Source organism: Tamandua tetradactyla, chromosome 5 (genome assembly GCF_023851605.1).
Source record: "Tamandua tetradactyla isolate mTamTet1 chromosome 5, mTamTet1.pri, whole genome shotgun sequence".
NCBI lineage: Eukaryota > Metazoa > Chordata > Mammalia > Pilosa > Myrmecophagidae > Tamandua > Tamandua tetradactyla.
This window is the reverse complement of record NC_135331.1, coordinates 146,877,890-146,901,944: the sequence shown is the minus strand read 5'-3', so window position 1 is coordinate 146,901,944 and position 24,055 is coordinate 146,877,890. Positions and strand designations below refer to the sequence as shown.

General features: G+C 37.7%; 1 protein-coding gene across 3 annotated transcripts in view; it reads left to right on the top strand.

Moving 5' to 3' along the window:
* Positions 1-24,055, top strand: part of MDN1 (midasin AAA ATPase 1) — a 204,551-nt gene that overhangs the window by 21,127 nt on the left and 159,369 nt on the right. For 2 of the 3 annotated variants that reach the window (XM_077162406.1, XM_077162405.1), the window contains exons 2-9: positions 91-317; positions 13,104-13,328; positions 13,733-13,840; positions 13,921-14,113; positions 15,527-15,769; positions 16,130-16,261; positions 19,061-19,164; positions 20,421-20,535. In XM_077162406.1, the coding sequence (XP_077018521.1) occupies positions 91-317; positions 13,104-13,328; positions 13,733-13,840; positions 13,921-14,113; positions 15,527-15,769; positions 16,130-16,261; positions 19,061-19,164; positions 20,421-20,535 (1,347 nt within the window). The remainder of the gene's footprint in view (positions 1-90; positions 318-13,103; positions 13,329-13,732; positions 13,841-13,920; positions 14,114-15,526; positions 15,770-16,129; positions 16,262-19,060; positions 19,165-20,420; positions 20,536-24,055) is intronic. The other variant, XM_077162407.1, reaches the window with a different exon arrangement.

The following is a 24,055-nucleotide window of genomic DNA, read 5'->3' as shown; positions in this document are numbered from 1 at the left end:
CTTGGCTCCAAGGTAGGACTGTTTTCTGCTGTTTTATGGCAGTGCAAACAAATATTGTTTACATAGATTTTTTTTTTGCCCATTTTTCAGGTGTGGACGCTGCAAGATCGCCAGTGTATCCTGAGTACCTTAGCACAGTTACTTCTGGATAAGGACTGTACTATGCTGGTTGGTCACCAGCTGCGCCCAATCATTTTGGATTTGCTGGAAAGGAATGCTGAAGCCATTAAAGCTGGAGGCCAAGTCAACCACGATCTACATGAACGTCTTTGTGTGTCCATGAGCAAACTCATTGGGAACCATCCAGATGTCCTTCCGTGAGTAGCGATTTTGTTTTTCACGTTCCTTGAGCTGGTAGAACCTGCTGTCTCCTGGGAAGTAAGAAAGTGTCCGAACTGAAGGAGCAAAGAGGAAAATACAGAGAGAGATGAGTAAACTGTTTTATAAAAATAATCATGGCTGAATCCATTTATCTAGTTCAATTCAGTGAGCATATCTTTGGTTTCTTTTTAGTCTTGGCCATTAAGAGAAATCTGGAAAATTTCCAACATATGTCCCTTGCTGTCAGCAGTTCTACCATCTAGCAAGAGAGTCAGACATGCATATAAGACATACTTAAGTTTTAGATGAGGGTTTTAAAGCATCAGCTTCACATGAGTTCTTCCTTGCTGGATGCAGCTGAACGGGTGGATTAGAAGACCTCTAGTGTCCTATCCAATTGTTTATAAATCTTTAAAAATCCCTGTGGTAAAAAACTTTGTTAGATCTAGATTTTAATCTATATCACTTTTAAATTGGTAATAGTATATGGTATTAGTATATGGTTTGTGTAGGATAGTCAAAAGAGACAGCAGAAGTGAGTGTTGTTGGGGCTGTTTTAATTGAGAAGATTAAGAGCTTTCACTCTAAACACTGTTCTGTATATTATTAGGAAACTCTCTTCTATCTAGTGTTTTATTTATTAGTCTTCATTGACACAGTAAGTACACTGGCTTTCTTGGAAGTATGGTTTCCAGTATGGTCCTTGACTGAAAGAATAAGAAATGAAGGCTTGGGGGAAAAACCATAATTGTATGAGCTTTCCTAAAAGGGAATTAATGGCTCACAGTATCATCATATAGTTGTGCATTTGTCACTATAATTTTTGAACGTTTTCATTACTCCAAGAAAAAAGATAAAAATGAAAACGAACATGTCCCTTATTCCCTCCATTGTTTTTTTGTCTTCATTTTGTTACTCATCTGCCCATACACTGGGTAAAGGGAGTATCAGTCACAAGGTTTTTCAGGGTCACATGATAGAAACTATGTAGTAATCCCCATTTCTCTATGCCTTTGTGGTAGATTGGAATAATAGTGCTTCAGGATTGTTTGTGCGAATTGTTAAATGATGGATTAGCTAGGTCTCTTTTCCCATGAGCTTCTTTTACATTCTTTTACATTCTCATTAAAATGAAGGTGAGGCCTGTAACCTATTTTTTCTCTCTTTCATTTGGCAGGGCAGTGTGTTTTTTATTTTATTTATCCATATTCCACTTCGTTCCAAAAATGATAAAATGCAATTTACAAAGATGCTCGCAATAAAGTAAATTGAAAATGAGCAAGAAAAAAAAAAGCCACATGTAAATGATGAATCAATGCATGATGTAAAATGAACTGTAGGTTATTATGTGCAATGGGATTTTGATGTTTACTTTTTAAAAATGTAGCTGAGTAACTCAGTAAGTATTCCACATTTCCTTGGTAGCAGAAGGTAAATTTTACCTAATATGTTTAGAGAGGATGCAATCATTTATTCAGTATAGAAATATCAAAATTTTCTTTTAAAGCTCTTTAAAAGCTCTTTTAAAACCACATCATGGGGATAGAAAAGTCAAATATAACAGGGTCCCTGTGCTTAAGGAACTCAAAGCAGACTTACCAACAGTTAAATAGTAGGTGTTGCAATCAGTGTGGGCCAGACACTTAAAAAGAGCAAGGATAGCATTGAAATAAGAAAAATGAGTGTGCTATCATTCTGGAAATTAGACAAAGTCTAGTATCATACTAGATTGTGGAGGAAAAATGAGGAGAGGTGAAGAGAAATGGGGGCTGTGACTGGATGTTCTAGTGTAGTAGCTGCCGGAATGCAATATACCAGAAACGGAATGACTTTTAAAAGGGGGAATTTATTTTTTTTATGTTTTATTTTCCTTTTTTCATTAATTAAAAAAAAACAATAAATTAACACAAACATTCTTAACTTATGATCATTTCATTCTACATACATAATCAGTAATTCACAATATCATCACATAGTTGCATATTCATCATCATGATCATTTCTTAGAACATTTGCATCAATTCAGAAAAAGAAATAAAAAGACAACAAAAAAATTCATACATACCATACCCCTTACCCCTCCCTTTCACTGATCACTAGCATTTCAGTCTAAATTTATTTTAACATTTGTTCCCCCTATTATTTATTTTTATTCCATATGTTTTACTTGTCTGTTGATAAGGTAGATAAAAGGAGCGTCAGACACAAGGTTGTCACAATCACACAGTCACGTTGTGAAAGCTATATCATTATACAATCATCTTCAAGAAACATGGCTACTGGAACACTGCTCCACGTTTTCAGGCAGTTCCCTCTAGCCTGTCGATTACATTTTTTTTTTTTAATCAATATTTCACTAGATTTTAGTTGTAAACTTTTTGGTGGTTTTTTAAATTTTTTATTAATTAACAGAAAAAAAGAAATTAACCCAACATTTGGAAATCATACCATTCTACATATGATTCTACAATTCTACAATCAGTAATTCTTAACATCATCACATAGATGCATGATCATCGTTTCTTAGTACATTTGCATCGGTTTAGAAGAACTAGCAACACAACAGAAAAAGATATAGAATGTTAATCTGGAGGAAAGAAAAGTAATAATAATAGTAAAAAACAAACAAACAAACAACAACAAAAAACCCTATAGCTCAGATGCAGCTTCATTCAGTGTTTTAACATGATTACTTTACAATTAGGTATTATTGTGCTGTCCATTTTTGAGTTTTTGTATCTAGTCCTGTTGTACAGTCTGTATCCCTTCAGCTCCAATTACCCATTATCTTACCCTGTTTCTAACTCCTGCTGGACTCTGTTACCAATGACATATTCCAAGTTTATTCTCGAATGTCTGTTCACATCAGTGGGACCATACAGTATTTGTCCTTTAGTTTTTGGCTAGTCTCACTCAGCATAATGTTCTTTACGTCCATCCATGTTATTACATGCTTCATAAGTTTATTCTGTCTTAAAGCTGCATAATATTCGATCGTATGTATATACCACAGTTTGTTTAGCCATTCTTCTGTTGATGGACATTTTGGCTGTTTCCATCTCTTTGCAATTGTAAATAACGCTGCTATAAACATTGGTGTGCAAATGTCCGTTTGTGTCTTTGCCCTTAAGTCCTTTGAGTATATTCCCAGCAATGGTATTGCTGGGTCGTATGGCAATTCTATATTCAGCTTTTTGAGGAACCGCCAAACTGCCTTCCACAGTGGTTGCACCATTTGACATTCCCACCAACAGTGGATAAGTGTGCCTCTTTCTCCGCATCCTCTCCAGCACTTGTCATTTTCTGTTTTGTTGATAGTGGTCATTCTGGTGGGTGTGAGATGATATCTCATTGTGGTTTTGATTTGCATTTCTCTAATGGCCAGGGACATTGAGCATCTCTTCATGTGCCTTTTGGCCATTTGTATTTCCTCTTCTGGTAGGTGTCTGTTCAAGTCTTTTTCCCATTTTGTAATTGGGTTGGCTGTCTTTTTGTTGTTGAGTTGAACAATCTCTTTATAAATTCTGGATACTAGACCTTTATCTGATATATCATTTCCAAATATTACCTCCCATTGTGTAGGCTGTCTTTCTACTTTCTTGATGTTCTTTGATGCACAAAAGTGTTTAATTTTGAGGAGTTCCCATTTATTTATTTCCTTCTTCAGTGCTCTTGCTTTAGGTTTATGGTCCATAAAACTGCGTCCAACTGTAAGTTTCATAAGATATCTCCCTACATTTTCCTCTAACTGTTTTGTGGTCTTAGACCTAATGTTTAGATCTTTGATCCATTTTGAGTTAACTTTTGTATAAGGTGTGAGATATGGGTCTTCTTTCATTCTTTTGCATATGGATATCCAGTTCTCTAGGCACCATTTATTGAAGAGACTGTTCTGTCCCAGGTGAGTTGGCTTGACTGCCTTATCAAAGATCAAATGTCCATAGATGAGAGGGTCTATATCTGAGGACTCTGTTTGATTCCATTGGTCGATATATCTATCTTTATGCCAATACCATGCTGTTTTGACCACTGTGGCTTCATAATATGCCTTAAAGTCTGGCAGCGCGAGATCTCCAGCTTCGTTTTCTTTCCTCAAGATGTTTTTAGCAATCGGGGCACCCTGCCCTTCCAGATAAATTTGCTTATTGGTTTTTCTAATTCTGAAAAATAAGTTGTTGGGATTTTGATTGGTATTGCATTGAATGTGTAGATCAATTTAGGTAGGATTGACATCTTAACTATATTTAGTCTTCCAATCCATGAACACGGTATGCCCTTCCATCTATTTAGGTCTTCTGTGATTTCTTTTAGCAGTTTTTTGTATTTTTCTTTATATAGGTTTTTTGTCTCTTTAGTTAAATTTATTCCTAGGTATTTTATTCTTTTAGTTGCAATTGTAAATGGGATTCGTTTCTTGATTTCCCCCTCAGCTTGTTCATTACTAGTGTATAGAAATGCTACAGATTTTTGAATGTTGATCTTGTAACCTGCTACTTTGCTGTACTCATTTATTAGCTCTAGTAGTTTTGTTGTGGATTTTTCCGGGTTTTCGACGTATAGTATCATATCATCTGCAAACAGTGATAGTTTTACTTCTTCCTTTCCAATTTTGATGCCTTGTATTTCTTTTTCTTGTCTAATTGCTCTGGCTAGAACCTCCAACACAGTGTTGAATAATAGTGGTGATAGTGGACATCCTTGTCTTGTTCCTGATCTTAGGGGGAAAGTTTTCAATTTTTCCCCATTGAGGATGATATTAGCTGTGGGTTTTTCATATATTCCCTCTATCATTTTAAGGAAGTTCCCTTGTATTCCTATCTTTTGAAGTGTTTTCAACAGGAAAGGATGTTGAATCTTGTCAAATGCCTTCTCTGCATCAATTGAGATGATCATGTGATTTTTCTGCTTTGATTTGTTGATATGGTGTATTACATTAATTGATTTTCTTATGTTGAACCATTCTTGCATACCTGGGATGAATCCTACTTGGTCATGATGTATAATTCTTTTAATGTGTTGTTGGATACGATTTGCTAGAATTTTGTTGAGGATTTTTGCATCTATATTCATTAGAGAGATTGGTCTGTAGTTTTCTTTTTTTGTAATATCTTTGCCTGGTTTTGGTATGAGGGTGATGTTGGCTTCATAGAATGAATTAGGTAGTTTTCCCTCCACTTCGATTTTTTTGAAGAGTTTGAGGAGAGTTGGTAGTAATTCTTTCTGGAATGTTTGATAGAATTCACATGTGAAGCCGTCTGGTCCTGGACTTTTCTTTTTAGGAAGCTTTTGAATGACTAATTCAATTTCTTTACTTATGACTGGTTTGTTGAGGTCATCTATGTCTTCTTGAGTCAAAGTTGGTTGTTCATGTCTTTCCAGGAACCCGTCCATTTCATCTAGATTGTTGTATTTATTAGCGTAAAGTTGTTCATAGTATCCTGTTATTACCTCCTTTATTTCTGTGAGGTCAGTAGTTGTGTCTCCTCTTCCATTTCTGATCTTATTTATTTGCATCGTCTCTCTTCTTCTTTTTGTCAATCTTGCTAAGGGCCCATCAATCTTATTGATTTTCTCATAGAACCAACTTCTGGTCTTAATGATTTTCTCTATTGTTTTCATGTTTTCAGTTTCATTTATTTCTGCTCTGATCTTTGTTATTTCTTTCCTTTTGCTTGCTTTGGGATTAGTTTACTGTTCTTTCTCCAGTTCTTCCAAGTGGACAGTTAATTCCTGAATTTTTCCCTTTTCTTCTTTTCTAATATAGGCATTTAGGGCAATAAATTTCCCTCTTAGCACTGCCTTTGCTGCGTCCCATAAGTTTTGATATGTTGTGTTTTCATTTTCATTCTGCTCGAGGTATTTACTAATTTCTCTTGCAATTTCTTCCTTGACCCACTTGTTGTTTAAGAGTGTGTTGTTGAGCCTCCACGTATTTGTGAATTTTCTGGCACTCGTCCTATTATTGATTTCCAACTTCATTCCTTTATGATCCGAGAAAGTGTTGTGTATGATTTCAATCTTTTTAAATTTGTTGAGACTTGCTTTGTGACCCAGCATATGGTCTATCTTGATTACATTTTGACTAACAAGGTGATAACTGTTTAATGCGTAAGAATAACCTCCAGGATAAACTCTTGACTCTGTTAGGAATCTCTCAGCCATTGACACTTTATTTTGTCTCATTTCGCTCTTCCCCCTTTTGGTGGAGAAGGTTTTCTCAATCCCTTGGTACTGAGTCCCAGCTTATTCTAGGAATTCTGTCCCACGTTGTGGGAAGGTCCACACCCCTGGGATTTGTGTCCCATGTGGACGGGGGAGGGCAGTGAGTTTGCTTGTTGTGTTGGCTGGCGAGAGAGAGGCCACATTTGAGCAACAGGAGAGCTTCTGGAGTGACTAGTAGGCCTAATTTTAAATAAGCTTGACGTATTCTTTGTGGGGTTGTTTCATATGAACAAACTCCAAGATTGTGGGCTCAACCTATTGCTTTGGTTGTCCCCACTGCTTGTGAGAATATCAAGAATTCAACTTGGGGAAGTTGAATTTTCTCCTTAAAAAGGGAAATTTAATAAGTTGTTAGTTTACAGTTCTTAGGCCAAAAAAAAGTCCCAATTAAAGCAAGTCTATAGAAATGTCCAATCTAAGGCATGCAGGGAAAGATACCTTGGTTCAAGAAGGCCGATGAAGTTCAAGGTTTCTTTCTTAAATGAGAAGGCACATGGAAAGCACAACAGCATCTGCTAGTTTCTTCTCTTGGCTTCCTGTTTCATGAAGCTCCCCTGGAGGCATTTTCCTTCTTTATCTCCAAAGGTTGCTGGCTAATGGACTCTGCTTCTCATGGCTATGTCGTTCTGCTGTGCTCTTTCTGAATCGCTCATTTTCCAAAATGTTTCCTCTTTTATAGTACTTCAGAAACTAATCAAACCCCATCCAAATGGGTGGGGACTTGGCTCTGCCTAACACAGCCTAACCACCACTCTTGATTAAATCACATGTCCAGGAAGATGATCTAATTACAGTTTCAAGCATACATTCGTGAATAGGGATTAGAAGAAATGGCTACCTTTTACAAAATGAGATTTGGAATGTAACATGGCTTTTCTAGGGTGCATAGATCATTTCAAACCAGCACAGTGGATAGGATGTTAGCCTAGGAGAAAGTAAGAGAAACCAGAGAGGAGGAACTTATTTGCACTCCCTAAAATCCCGTGCTTTTCTGGGATCACAGCTACTTCTGAGGCCCAGGTGCCTACTTGTTTGTGGTTTATATAAGGAACCTCACTGATCTTACAAGACAGGTTTAGGGAAAGGGGAACAGTTTTTAGTAGTTTTTACTGTAGTTCACCACAGTTTTGGTATCAAGAGTCCTTAAGTGAATTTTTACTCTTTGCTAAATTCTTTGTGAGGACTCTTTGAGAACACGTCTGGTCTCTTGATGCATTTTCTAATGTGTTGTATCAGTGATGTTTCAAGGTTCTTTTTTTTTTTAATGCTTTTAATCTTCCAGCTTTGTTCTTAACTTCCATTCTGCATTTTGATTAGATTTGTGTTCCCAAATCCCTTCAGTCTATGACCTTGCAGATTTTTTTTTAAACTAATGTTTTCTCAGAATGTAACCTTATTTTTTGTTGACTAGATCTTCTACATTTTACTTCTATTAGTTGTTTGATTTTTCTTTTTAATTTCTTCTTTTTTCTTACTTATCCCTATGAGGAAAATAATGCCTTGGTGGAATGATATCCATTTTTCTTTTCTTCTTTAATTACAAAAGTAATGTATTCATTTAAGACTTGACATTACAGAATTGTAAAAAGCAAAAGGTCATTCCACCCTGAAATCCTGCCCGCAAGTGATAGCTGCTGTTAATAGTTTGGTATGTTTCCTTCCAAATGTCTTTTCTTTTTTTCAGTCTTGCATACCAGAAGAGTGTGCTAACTAGTACTTTTATATGCACCATTTTAAACTAAAAATTTTAATGAAATTTAAAATTTAACATTTAACGGTATACTGTTGTTAGTAACTTTTAGAAATTTGTGTTTTGTTTTTTAACTTGATGTCACCTATGGATATCTTTGCATGTCAGTATATAAAGTTGTCTTAATAGTTGTATATTATCACATTATTATCACTTACCCATTTGAAGGACAATTAGGTTGATTTTAACTTTTGACCTGTAATGTAGTAGTGAACATTTATTGAGCATGAATATTTGTGGACCCGTGGTGGGAATTAGAAATAGGGAGTTTGAAGACGGAGTAGTGGCTTGCTAGTAGTAATGTGTATTTTATATAGGACTTCATAGTCATTATATTATCTTCTTAATCTTTACACCATGAGATAGTTAGGCATTACCAGTCCCATTTCATATCTTTAGAGAGATTAATGAAGCTGTTCCAAGTGTTAGAGCCAGAGTGGATCACAAGGTACTAGAGGAGTGACAATTCCCCCAAGCAAATGGCTCGAAAAGATCCGCAGTTAGATCCTTAGCTGGTTAGTGTTCTTGGTTGCATTAGAGATGTTAGGACTTTTGTCCCAGGAAAGAGAACTTATTCATTGGTCCTTAGATATTCTGTTGGACAAGATGTAATCATTTTATTCTCTGGCTAAAAATGCTTTATGTCCATCCCTTATTGCCTACATTAGGGTTTCATAACACTCCCTGAAAATAACGGGTCTCGAGAGAAAAGAGTAGTGTAGTCAAATAAGTATGAGAGGGCTACTAAGAAACCATTCCCCCTTTGTAGTTTTACAGCAGTTACATGCTCTCTTCCCTCACTCCCCTTCCCAGTTTAGGGGCATTGCCAGTGTGCTCTGGTTCATTTCCACCTACCCTCCTCAGAGAACCCTTGGGTCAGTTTGACCAATTGATTACTATTTATTTTCCTCCATGTTTGCTTATTGCTGCCTCCTGATCCCATATATACTGCTGAACGAGTTGCCATGTGCTAGTGGAATACCAACTGAATTGTTAGAGCTTTGTGCCCAGTCTCCTGCAGAATACCATGAGCAGTAATTTACTAAGCCTCTGTGCCTGTTTGCTTCACTCATTTCTTGAAGGGCAAGCCTTCCCAGTCATCTGCTGAATGCTCACTCTTGTATCTTCTGACCCAGCCCACGTCTAGGCCTCCACTTTCCCCATATCCTTCCCCAGTACTCTCTGTCTGCTTCATAATAGCAGATTCTGTTATGCACTCTATATTGAGGATCAGGGCATCCTCCTTTCTTCCCTGAGCAGGTTTCAGGCCATTTCTTCCAAACTGTTCTGTATAACTTTTGTCTCTATCACCTGTCATTTTCTGCTCCTCCTTTTTGTGATCGTTTAGTAGACTGCTGGTCTGTCTTCCTTCATTGAAGGATTTGGGAACTGGCCCCTATTCCTATCATCATGCTCGATCACTCATACAATGCTGGCTCCATTGTCCCTTCATCATTTAATTTCTGGCTACCTTCTTTTCCATTCTACCTCCTGCTTCCTACTGTGATTACACCTAGGACTAGCCTGCATCTGCACCACTGCCTTAGAAATCACCGATTTAAACATCTTATTTCCTGACTGCCATCTTATTTCCTTCTAGCTTATTTGGGGCAAATATAGCCATTACAACAGTTTCTTCTCCCTATCTATCAGCTTCTTCCTGTTACTCATCTGTTTTTTGCAGCTTGAAATTCTACTTTTACTTAATGGTTGTCATCTTTCTTTTAATCTCAACTCCCTTGTCATTTGTTCAGTGTCCATGTCTTCCTAGAAAATCCCAACTCTTGATGAATCCATCTACATGTCTGTAGTGGAACAGCTGACTGCACTTGGAGGGCAGGTGTGTTGGTTTCAGTAGGGCGTGCACACCCTTTCCCATTCCCATTCCCATTCCCATTCCCGTTCCTAAAACCTGTATGTGCCCTTTCCTTTGGCTGGCTCCATGTACTAGATGGGAGCCAAATTGAGCTTGCCAAATTGTTGTTCCATTTTTGAAGGTGTTCAGGGAGAATTTCACACAGGGTCCTGCTCTCTTATATTCTTTGTCCCTTTTAAAGATTGAGTTAGAGATAGTAACAATGTTTGCGTGGTGCCTTTAACTTGAGCAAAGCTCTTCCATGTATCTTCTCATTTGCTTGCCATGACTTCTGTGTGAAGCTCTGCCATGGCTATTTGTTTACCAGCATATCCCTAGTACTAGCACAGGGCCTGCCACATAATGGGTACTCAGTAAATATTTGTTCAGTGAGTAAATAAATACAGAAGCCTGTTTAACTTGGTTTACTCTGGTGTTTTTCATATAGCCTCTTGGAGTTTCTCATAGAATAATAAATCTGTACGGAAACATGGCTGGTACAATGAAGCCCCAGTGTTGTATCATGGCCTCTGTTCTAGTTTGCTAGCTGCCGGAATGCAACACACCAGAGATGGATTGGCTTTTAATAAAAGGGGATCTATTTCATTAATTCTTCAGAGGAAAGGCAGCTTTCAGCTGAGGTTCTTTCTTACCTGGGAAGGCACAGGGTAATCTCTGCTAGCCTTCTCTCCAGGCCTCTGGGTTCTGACAACTTTCCCCAGGGTGATTTCTTTCTGCATCTCCAAAGGCCTGGGCTGAGCTGCAAGTGCTGAGATGAGGTATGCTGAGCTGCTCGGGTTGTGCTACGTTGATCTCTCTCATTTAAGCACCAGCCAGTTAACTCAAATTCATTGCAACAGGCCCGCCTCCTAGCCGACTGCAGATGTAATGACCAACAGGTGAGGTTCATGTACCATTAGCTCATTGTCCACAGCAACAGAACTAGGCACCTTCACCTAGCCAAGTTGACACCTGAATCTAACTACCACATGTCCACCCCTTGTCAACTTGGCAACTACACACATTACCTTAAACAATATTAAAGTGCAAAAAATTGTCTTCTGGCTGTGGACCTATGAATCTCAAAACAAGTTATCTTGTACCAATATGCAGAGGAGGTTATTCACAGGATACAGATTTTCATTTCCATAAGGAGAAATTGAAAGGAACACAGATGTAAAACCTGTAGGGCAAATGCCATTGGATTTCAAAGTCTGAAAGTCATTTATCCTTCGGCTTTAGAAAGTGGCAGTCCTACCCCTTCCAAGGGCCTATGCAGTGGCCCGCCTCTTTCCAAATTAACCTTGGGGAACATTGAGGAGACCACTTTTTTCTCAGCTCCACTCTGTCCAGGCATTGGGGCCACATCTGGGCTTTCTGCCATTTCCGGGGCACATGCTCAACCCTTCCATGTGGTGGCAACCAGGCTCTCCCCAGTTCCCCAAGGGGCGTGCTGTACCTTCTTCCAGGCCTGAGGCTGCACAACTCTTCCACTGCAATGAGGTGGGAGACTCATCCTCGCCTTTCAGGATAAATTCACCCTCTCCATGTATATGGGTGGGTCCACTGCCCTGGCTGAGGTTTCTTGGCTGCAGACCCGAACTTCCATGGTTCTCACTCTGCAAGTTCCAATTTATCCCTTTTGTGTCCCGCTTTGTCCAGATTGGCAGTGGTTCCATTTACATCAACAGTCTCTTCCAGTACTCCCAGACTTCTCCATCATTCTCTTCACAGTTCCTCCAAAATTTTCCCCTTAGCCATCCAAAAAACAGTTCCAGCATATCTGGTATTTGCAAACCTCAGCAGCGCTCCACACTCCAGTACTGAAATCTGTTCTAGTTTACTAGCTGCCGGAATGCAACGCATTTATTAAAAGACGGATTGGCTTTTAATAAAAGGCAATTTATTTCATTAGTTCTTCAGAGGAAAAGCAGCTGACTTTCAACTGAGGTTCTTTTTTACGTGGGCGGGCACAGTGTGATCTCTGCTGGCCTACTCTCCAGACCTCTGGGTTCCGACAACTTTCCCCGGGGTGATTCCTTTCTGCATCTCCAAAGACCTGGGCTGGGCTGCAAGTGCTAAGATGAAGAATGCTGAGCTGCTTGGGCTGTGCTACGTTGATCTCTCTCATTTAAGCACCAGCTAGTTTACACAAACATTATTCATTACAGTGGGCACATCTCCTAGCCGACTGCAGATGTAATTAGGAACAGATGAGGTCACATGCCATCGGCTCTTGTCCACTGCAGTATAACTAGGCTTCTTCACCTGGCCAAGTTGACAACGGAATCTAACTACCACAGCCTGAGGCTCTGTGTGATCTGGCTCCTACCCTTCTCTTCATCCTTATTTTCTGCCAGGTGACATCTTCTCCCTGTTCTTCAGCTGTCACACATGGTGACACACCGGGCTGATTTTTTTTCTTGAATTTTTTCTTTCCTCTGCCTGGAATGGCCTTTTCCTTCGTACTGTCATGATTTCTGCATTATCTTTTAAGATGCAATTTCAACGTGTCTTCTTGGCTGCACCAGGTTCTGTTGAGTCTTTTTTTTGCTTTATGCCTCTTGTTTCTGTAGTGGCTATCTTAATAGCGAGCTCCTCAAGGAACGAATCGCCTTTGTTTTGGCTCTCCAGGACTTGGCACAGTCTGGCTCACATTAAGAATTCAATAAATGTTTGTTGAAAATGAATGCATTTTCAGTAGTAAACACTTGGAATAAGTACCTCTGCTTTTGAGGAAATCGCTTTAGGCTTTTGCATCCTCTTACATCTTATTCCTGGATCCTGAACTTGAACAGGATACAGTTTTAGGACTAAGTGTATTTAGCATTCATCTTTCTTTGTTCCCAGACTCTTGGGAACTCCTGTTATATTCTGCTATTTTGTCCCAGATTAGAGTTGTGTACTTATTCCTACTAACAAATGAAAATTCTCTAATTCTCTTTCTTTCTGAAGGTTTGCCCTGAGATATTTTAAGGACACATCACCAGTCTTTCAGAGACTCTTCCTAGAGAGTTCAGATGCTAATCCAGTCCGTTACGGGCGCAGGCGGATGAAGCTCCGGGACCTAATGGAAGCGGCCTACAAGTTTCTGCAGCAAGAGCAATCTGTGTTCCGGGAGCTTTGGGACTGGAGTGTGTGCATCCCTCTCCTCAGAAGTCATGACACTTTGGTCCGCTGGTGTGTAGCTATTGGACATTTCCTGTGCTTCTAGTGTGGGAACAGTAGAGGGGGTGTGGAATTGTGTGTGGGGAGGAGGGAAAGGAAACCATTTAAAATTTTTGCACCTTTTAGGTTCTTACTCACTTTCCTTAATCATGTGTTGCTTCAGAAGAAAATGAGATGATATGAAATGTGAGCACATAATCATCATGGCTTAGTTTTATCAGAATGGAGTTCTACCTTGTTCATGTTCAGTCAAGTGAATTCATCATACTTAATTTGCATTTTCTCCTTACAATGCTTATTATAATAACTTTTTGAGATTTCCTTTTCTAGTGTTCAGTTGGCAGGTAAATTTTCTTTATTCTTTAGACTCAACTGGAGGTAAGTAGAATTTACGTGCATATTTTTTTCTCCTTCAGGTTCACAGCCAATTGCCTTGCTTTAGTCACCTGTATGAATGAAGAGCACAAGTTATCATTCCTTAAGAAGATTTTCAGTAGTGAGGAATTGATCCATTTCAGGTTGAGGTAAGCATAAACTTTCCTGGAGATATTGATGGGGCTTTACTGCTCAGTAAAGTAACTGATGAGATCCTGGTTTTCCTCAGGTTGCTAGAAGAGGCCCAGCTGCAGGACTTGGAGAAGGCCTTGGTTTTGGCCAATCCAGAAACCTCCCTTTGGCGTAAGGAGAAGGAGCTGCAGTACTTACAGGGACACCTTGTTTCAGCCGACCTTTCCGATAGGGTGACCGCTGTCTGTGGCGTGGTACTGCCTGGGCGGCCACCCACACATGGAGAGCAGGTGTGTTGGCCTCAGTAGGGCATGCACACACTTGCCTAAAAACTGAATGTGCTTGTTCCTTTGACTGGCTTGGGGTACCAGATGTGAGCCATATTGAGTTTGTTAAATTGTTATTCCATTTTTGGAAGTGTTCACATAGAGATTAAGAGAATTTCACCCAGGGCCCTTCTCTCTGATATTCCTGTTGTGTCCCTTTTTTTTTAAATTTATTTTTTTAATTAAACATACCAACATCCAACATAAACATTCTTACCATATGATTGTTCCATTTTACATATATAATCAGTAATTGTGTCCCTTTTTAAAGCCCCCAGGGAAGTTCAAGAGCTTCCAGCCCAAATCTCCCTTTTTGTCCTAACATATCTTTAGGGAACTAGCCATGTTTAAAAGGTTGCATCCCTTAAAAGTTATTAATCACTCTACTTTTCCTAGATTTCTTTTTCCTCATCTAGCTTCAACAACTATAAATTCATGATCATTTATATATTTTTTATATTCCTGCCAATTTTTCCCATTCTCAGCACATTCTTTCTTTTTTTTAATTAGAGAAGTTGTGGGTTTACAGAAAAATTATGCATAAAATACAGAGTTCCTATATACCACCCTGTAATTAACACCTTGCATTAGTATGGTGCATTTGTTACGACTCATGAAAGAACACTTTTACAATTGTCCTATTAACTGTTCATTGTCTACATTAGCATTCATTTTGTGTTGTACCGTCATGGTTTTTTAAAAATTTTTATCCTAGGAACATATACAACCTAAAATTTCCCCTTCTAACCATATTTAAATATATAATTCAGTGCTGTTGACAATGTTTACAATGTTGTGCCATTAACAAACTTTATAATCTTCCCAAATAGAAACTGTACAATTTAAGCGTTCACTCCTCATTCCCTACCCCCCACTTTGTCCCCTGGTAACCTGTATTCTAGATTCTGACTCTGTGAGTTTGCTTATTTGAATTATTTCATACCAATGATGTTATAAAATATTTGTCCTTTTCTGTCTTATGTCTGGTCTGTTTCACTCATTGTGATGTCTTTAAAGTTAATTCATGTTGTTACGTGAATCAGAACTTTATTTCTTTTTACAGCTGAATGATATTCCATTATATGTATAAAGCATGTTTTATTTATCCATTCGTTGGTTGATGGACACTTGGGTTTCTTCTGTGTCTTGGCAATTGTGAATAAGCCTGCTAGGAACATTGGTGTGCAAAAATTTGTTCCAGTGGCTACTTTCAGAACTTTTGGATGTATACCAACCTATAAATGGGATTTCCTGGTATTAACTGTTTTCTGGCAGAGGTTTATGTAAGGTCAGTGGGGAAGCATTGTAGACATTAACTCGTATTCCTTTGGAAGAGACTTTTCTTGACATGCCTTTTATTTATCACTGCCTCCTTAGGCTAGTAATAGAAATTCTTCATGTGAAGAGGAACTGGCCCTTAGGTCTTATGTGCTGGTTGAATCAGTCTGCAAAAATCTTCAGACCCTGGCTATGGCAGTGGCTTCGCAAAATGCTGTATTGTTGGAAGGACCAATAGGATGTGGCAAAACTTCCTTAGTTGGATATTTAGCTGCAATGACTGGTAGAAGGAAGCCTCCTCAACTTCTGAAAGTCCAGCTTGGAGATCAGACTGACAGTAAGGTAATTAAGAAATGACAAGTTTTGGAGGATTGGCGTGCTTGTAATTTGCATTTGAGTGTATATATAGTGAGTATATAGTATATATTGTATGTAATATATATAGTCTATCATAGCATATACGTAGTATGTAGTATATGTAGTGTGTGTGTATGTGCATGTATGTATGCATACATAAATATATATACTAAGGGAAAATAAGAGCAGTTAATGGTCTTGCAAGTAACTGATGGGGCCAAGCTGCATAAACCTCAAGTGCCTACTTACTCATTATAGAAATTTAGCAGGATTAACCAAAGGATGTATGTAGCATTGGGATCTCAGGTATGTGTTTTGAGTAATTACTTTATCCTCTTTCTGCAGATGCTGTTGGGGATGTATCGCTGTACAGATGTCCCGGGAGAGTTTGTGTGGCAACCTGGCACCCTGACCCAGGCAGCCACCAAGGGCCACTGGATCCTTCTGGAGGACATTGACTATGCCCCCCTAGATGTGGTATGTTATCTCAGTGGTCATTGCCTCCTGTCCCTTCCTTTCTTTGAAGAACATTTTGTTAATAGTAATTCTGGGGATGATTTAAACAAAAATGTGTTTGATTAGAGATGTTACTGTTGTAGGAAGCTCATTCATCATTGTCTCCCTAATCTGATTTGAGCTCCTGGATTATTCAGCTGGTCTTTTGTTTGATGGAGAATGTGTAAAACTCTTCTTGTGCTCTTTCCTGTATTCTGTACTTTTATACTTCTTGTAGTTGAAGTGAGCAGCTTTATATTCTATCCAAGAATAGGCCAGGTGGAAAACATCTTAACCATGTTATAGGTGCATTGAGAACACTGAGATCCTGCTGCCCAGCTTTGGCTGCTGTAGAATAGTGGGCTGAGGAGAAATGAAGGAAAAGGTGATATAATAAGAGTGTGCTTGTCCTTGTTCCATTAAGAAAAATATACTGCATGTATATTTGGTCTTTAAAAGACCACATCTTTGTGTATAAAATTCAGCCATGGAGGCAGTCTGTATATCTTCTGTATTCTGTAAAGTAGGACAAAAAAATGTTTTACAGAATGGAAAATTCTTTCTATGGACAGATTTCGCTGTGGTTGGTTTTAATTTTAAGATGAACCCTCAAGTTAACAGCATATGGACTTATTGCTTGTGAATATGAAAGAAAGAGTGTATGTGTGAGGAAAAGACTGGCTTAAAATTACTATGATATCTGATGCTTTTACAGTGTTATGATATACATGTCCTGGGAATATTGGTTCTCACAGTCCTATGTTTTAGGGTCGTGATCTCAGTTTAGTAGGACTGCAAACTCAATTTTCTTAAGCCTAGAGTTTAGGCTGACTTCTACCAATGAAACGTCAGTAATAAAACTGAAATGTAGACACAAGTCCAGTTTAAAAGTATTCATTGAATTTTGGTTTTGTTTCTCTCTTTAATATTTTATTTTGAAATAATTTCAAACTTACAGGGCAGTTACAAAAATAAAAGAGACCCATACAGAGAATGCCAACATATTCCTCCCACCCCTGAAACCCAGGTGGAAGAATTTTAACATTTTGCCATGTTTGCTGTGTCTGTCTCTACCTCCCTCCCTTCCTTCGTATCTTTTTTGTTTGTTTTTTTCTCTCTCTCTGTTTCTCTTTTAATTTACTAACCATTTGAGAGTATATTGTATACAATATGCTGCTTGAACGTATAATAGTTCCATATATATTTCCTAAAAACAAGAAAGAATATACAATAGAGTTCGAACTTTTATATTACTATAAGACTTTCAACATATGGTCCATTTTTTTCATATATTTTTGAATCTTTTCTCCTTTCATTATTACTGTTATTATTTTTTATTTTTTTATTTGTACATATATATAAAGCAAAGAAAGAAAAAAACAATAGTTTTCAAAGCACTCTTCAATGAGTAGTTACAGGACAGATCCCAGAATTTGTCATGGACTACCATACTATCATCTCAGATTTTACCTTCTAACTGCTCCAGAATATATCTCCAGAATATATAAATTAATATGAATTATTAAATTGAGTCCAGGACGTGTAGTACATTTAATTTCATTGTCTCTTTTGTCCTTTTTTGTTGTTGTTAATATATAGAAACATATATGCAACATGAGTTTTCAAATCTCATCTAGTCCCAAGCATACCATTCAGTGGGATTAATCATATTCACAAAATTGTGCTGCCCTCACCACCATCCATTACCAGAACTTTCCTGTCACCCCAAACAGAAACCTTGCACCCACTATGCATTATCTCTCCTACCTCCCACCCCTGCTTTGCTCTTTCTCAAGTCAGTTTTTTCTGACATACTGTTACCAAGCCAGTAATTAGATATCTCCTTTTTCCTATATCCTTCAATCAGAAATATAGGAATTCCCCATATTACTTATTTCTTTTTCCTTTTCTCTTTATTCTGTTCTCTTCTCATCCACTGCCTTAATATGGATCTCTTTAATTTTTTCTTTTCCTGGTCTCCTTTCCTCCAGGCTAGGTCCCTTTGAGTTTATCTTCCATACTGCTGCACAGTTGGTTTTCTAAAATAAAAAATATTTTTTTCCCAGTTTAAAATCATCCTTTCATAAAAAAGTTCTCTTAAGCTCGGCACAGAAGGCCTTTTATGATTGGGTCCTTGCTACCTCTAAGTCTTCTATCTTTCCACTGCTTCATGTCCACATTTCACCTCAGTGATATTGAAGTTCTTTCATGCCATGCTCTTAGGCATATAAACTTTTATGCATTTGAATATTTTTGCCTGGAGTATGTATGCCAATTCTCTTCCACCAAACCTGGTTATTTCCTGCTCATACTTTAAGACGCAGTGAATGTTGTTACTTCTGGAAAGGGTTCATTATCCTGCTTCTAAGTGACTGCATTCTGATTCAGAATCACCTTTTATCTTCATATATCACTTTGTACATCCCTGAGGAGTCCTGGCCATGTTATCACAGTGGATTTCTCATCTGTCATCTCCTATAAGACTCTGTGCTTTAAAACTTTGCTAAGTTTATTCCTTATTGCTTTTCTTTTCTGGTCCATAGTGGCTACTCAGTGACTGTTTGCTGATGAGTAGATGGTACAGTGGTGGTTGCACTGGTGTGCTCGGGTGTAGGTAGCTCAGACATTACATCTGTGTTTTGACCCTACTTTGTACTATGAGAAATGGAGTTTCTTCTAAAGATGTATTCATCATTTGGAGAGGGAGGGTTTTTTATTTTTATTTTTATTATTTTTTTATTTCTGTCTTAATGGCTTCATCGGTGGGGTTTTGTGATTTAGGTTTCTGTGCTGATCCCTCTCTTGGAGAATGGAGAGCTCTTGATTCCTGGCCGAGGTGACTGTCTGAAAGTGGCTCCTGGATTTCAGTTCTTTGCAACCAGGAGGTAGGTCCTATTAACCCTTCTATTCCCACTCCAGAGCTTCTTCCTCATTAGTGCACATCCTAGAATGTTGAGTACAGAAGTACTGGAATAGAATTCTCTCCTTAAGCGAGGTTGGTTGGAACTGATGACAGACCCAACTTTCTCTTTCTTAACTGTTAATGACGATAACCAATTTGGTTATCATCTTTTTTTAAAATTCCACTTAAAAATATGTAACATCTAAAAAACTTAAACTTGTTTTCAGTAATAATCAGGGATGAGATAGTGTTGTCCAATAGCCCCAGGCCTGTTGTTGACACATAGTCCTTGTGTATAGCTTGCCTGTGGTTGTAATGGAGCTAATAATACCCACTTCAAATGTTAGTTGTGAAGATGGAGAAATGCTAGGTTCTCTCAAGCCTTAAAATAACCCAGAATAAAACTAACATAAGATTATATTTAGTGGTTATATAGAGGTTTCCTGTACCTCAATGAACTTTTACCACCAGGTGGCATCTGGAGCTAACTTAACAGTGCTCAAGGAACACCTTGCCTGCCCCCATAATTTTTTTTAAATTTATGTAAGAAAACAAAAACCATACACTTAGAACCACCCAAAATGGATATCTTGGTTAGTTTAACCATAAGCATATATAAATAAAGTATCCTCTTGATTTTAATAGACCCTGATCTTATTTGTAGAGATAGTAGAGTTCTTTCCTATTACGTTTATAGAGTTCCTGCAGAATTTTAGAACGTCATGGATAGATTTCTGTAATTTGAAGTCACAACTCGATGGGCAAATAACATTGCTCTCCTCGTCCTCATGTGCTATAAGAAGAGAATGACACTTTCAGGACACTTGTGAGGATTATATTAACTGGCTTAGGTATAACAAATATTCTCCCTCTACTTTCTTCTCTTCTAGAAATTTTTATAATTTCAGGTGTTGTATCTTCTTCTAACAATGAACTTATTTTTAATGATGTGGGCCTTGGGTTATGTTTTCTCTTTCCGAAGTTATTTATGGTTAAGGAAGAACATGTCATTGAGATAAAAACACATACCTCATAGAATGATTTGCATTGGTTAAAGCTCTAATAAAGGAAAAGAGTCAAACTTGGGTCAGTCTTTGATTTGTCATCTGCCTCATAAGCTCAGCAGTATCTGGCAGAAGGGATCATAAATATTATTCATTTTGTGAGGTAAAGCAAAGGCATAGTTCAAGACTAAAATTGGGGACTTTACATGATTCTGTTTTTTATTTTGAAATGTAGACTCTTGAGTTGTGGAGGAAATTGGTATCGACCACTAAATAGTCATGCTGCTTTGTTAGACAAATATTGGACCAAAATTCACCTGGATAACATGGATAAGACAGAACTGAATGAGGTATGTGTTTATTAGAAATTGTAATTTCTAATATTCTAATTTAATAAATTATTAATGCTTTCTCTTTTACTTTTTATTATGGAACATTTCAAACATACAGCAAAGTAAAGAGACTAGTATAATGAACCATAAAAATACTTATCAACCTAAACTTATGTGTTAACATTTTACAGTATTTGCTTCATCTATTACTTTTTCTTTGGTAAAGTATTTTAAAGCAAACTCTTTAACATTTCACCCCTGGATATACTTGAGTATGGATCTCTAAAAAATTAAGGGCATTTACATATATAACCACTGTCATATTATACCCAATAAAATGAACAGTAAGTCCTCAGTATCATGTAAGTTCTCAGGCTATATTTAAATTAACCCAGTTGTCCATAAAGAATCTTTTTAGTAATTGATTTGTAACTAATACCTTTTACAGTTCACAAGTTATTCTAGTTTGCTGGCTGCTGGAATGCAATATACTAGAAATGGAATGGCTTTTAAAAAGGGGGAATTTAATAAGTTACAATTTTACATTTCTAAGGCCATGAAAATGTCCCAAAGCAAGTCTATAGAAATGTCCAATCTAAGGCATCCAGGAAAAGATACCTTGATTCAAGAAGGCTGATGAAGTTCAGGTTTTCTCTCTCAAGTGGAAGGGCACATGGTGAACACAGCTTCTGCTAGCTTCTTCTCCAGGCCTCTTGCTTCATGAGCTCCGTTGGAGGCATTTTCCTTCTTTATCTCCACAGGTCACTGGCTGGTGGACTCTGCTTTTCTTGTCCTTCTGTCCTGGTTCTGCAACTCTCTCTGAAATGCCTTCTCTTTTATAGGATTCCAGCAAACTAATCAAGACCCACATAGGATGGTTGGAGACACGTCTCCATCTTATCAAGTTTAACACCCACAATTGAGCCATATCTCCATGGAGATAACCTAATCAAGTTTCCAACCTATAGTGCTGAATAGGAATTAGAAGAAACCATTATAGCTCTCACAAGATTGATCAGGATTAAAACATGGCTTTTTTAGGGTACATAAATCCTTTCAAACTGGCACTCAAGTTAATATACATTGTGATCTGGGTCTTAAAAAAATAGAGATGAATCATTTTTTTTTAAATTTTTGTCTTATTTTTATTATTTGTTTCAGTGTGCAAAGTAACATATATACAAAAAAAAAAGCACTAAATTTTAATGCTTACCACGACAGTTAGTTATAGAACATTTTTCAGTTTGGTATGGATTACAAGTTCCACAATTTTTTTTAGGTTTTTCCTTCTAACTGCTCCAAAACACTATAAACTAAATGAAATATCAATATAATGATTTTCCCAGTATTTAGGGGTATTTGGGCTATGCCCATTCTAACTTTTTCATGTTGATAATATGGGATAGGGGAATGAAATGAGTTAATGTTCTAGAGAGGCTGGCCCCTTTGGGTTTCAGGACTTACCTGGCCTAGGAACCCAACTGGAGGTTATAGGTTTCTGGAAAATAATATAGTGCATGGAACCTTTGTAAAATCTCAGATGAAATGCTAGGTATTCTTTAGTGTTGGCAGGAATGCTTTTGGTTGGGGTTTGGCAAACCATGATAACTAGCAATATCTAGCTGAAGCTTGTGTAGGAGTAGCCTCCTGATTCTGTCTCAACTCTCTCAGACATTGCTATATTATTTGTTACACTTCTTTTCTCCCTTTTGGTCAGGAAGCTATTGTTGATTCCACAGTGCCAGCACCAAGCTCTTCCCTTGGAGTCACCTCCCACGCCACCAGGGAGACTTTCACCCCTGGATGTCATGACACATGTAGCGGGAAGAGTAGTGATTTCACTTGTGGAGTTGGACTTAAAGAAAAAGAGGCCCTCTGGAAGTAACTCTTAGGCATAATTATAGGTAGGCTAAGCTTCTCAGCTACATACATGAGCTTTGCAGGAGCAAGCCTCAAGATCAAGGGCGTGGCCTCTTGACTTGAGAGCCCCTAATGCTTCAGACAGTATTAGGGGTTTCCCTGGTGGTAAAGTTTAGTAGTTCCATATTTTTTCCTCCCATCCCTCAAGGGACTTTGCCAGTACTTTTTTTTTTTTCAAATAGAAAAATCTTGACACGTATACATTCTATACATAGTATACAATCGGTGTCTCACAGTATCACATAGTTGTGTATTCATTACCATGATCATTTTTTAGAACATTTGCATCACTCCAGCAAAAGAAACCAGAAAGGAACTTCATACATACCATATCCCTTGCCCCTCCCTTTCATTGACCACTAGTATTTCAATCTACCCAGTATATTTTAACCTAATATTTGTTTGCTTTATATTCATATTTTTTCCTCATCTGTTCATAACCTAGATAAAAGGAGCATCAGACACAAAGTTTCACAATTCCACAGTCACATTGTAAAAGCTATATCATTATATAGTGATCTTCAAGAAACAAGTCTACTGGAACACAGCTTTGTCTCTTTTGACTTCTTTACATTTGAAGTCTGTTTGGTCTGATATTAGTATAGCTGTTCCTTGTTTCTTTTGGTTACAGCTTGCATGAAACATCTTTTTCCATCTTTTCACCTTCAATCTGCTTGTTTCCATGGATCTAAGATGAGTCTCTTGTAAGCAGCATATAGCAGATCATTTTTTAAAATCTAGTTCTACCAATTTGTGTCTTTTAATTGGTGAGTACAGTGTGTTAACTTTCAAAGTTATTGCTGTAAGGGCATTTCATGAATCTACTGTCTTATCCTTTGAATTTTATTTGTGAGATCTGTATATTTTTCCCCCTCTTTATCTTTTTATCCTTTAAGTTACCTTTCTTGGTACGCTTCCATTCTGTGCCCTCCTCCATCCATATCCCGTCTTTTATTTTCAGCTTACAGAACTCCCTTTAGTATTTCTTATAGGGCCAGTCTCTTGTTGACAGATTCTCTCAGTATTTGTTTGTTTGTGAAAATTTTAATCTCTCCTTCACATTTGAAGGACACTTTGGCTGGGTACAGAATTCTTGGCTGGAAGTCTTTCTCTATTAGAATCTTAAATTTATCATACCGCTGCCTTCTTGCTTCCCCAGTACCTGTGGACTAGTCCGAATTTAGTCTCATGTGGTTTTCCTTGTATGGAGTAGCTCGCTTTTCTCTTGCCACTTTCAGAATTTTCTGCTTCTCTTTAAACATTTAACAGGCTGATTAATTTGGTTCTTGGAGTAGACGTATTTGGATTTATTCTATTTGAGGTTCTTTCAACTTGTTTGGTTTGCATATTTATGTCTTGTATAAGGGTTGAGAAGTTTTCTCCCATTATCTCCTCAATTAATCTTCCTAGCCGTTTTTTCCTTCTGGAAAACCAATGATTCTTGTATTTGTGCACTTCATGTTGTCCATTTTCCTGAGATCCAATTCAGTTTTTTTTTTATCTTTTTTGCCATTTGTTCTTTTGTGTGTTCAAAATCTTTTAGTTGTCCTCTTCTCTAATTCACTGATTCTTTCTTCTTCCTCTTCAAATTTGCTCTTGTATGTCTATTATATTTTTT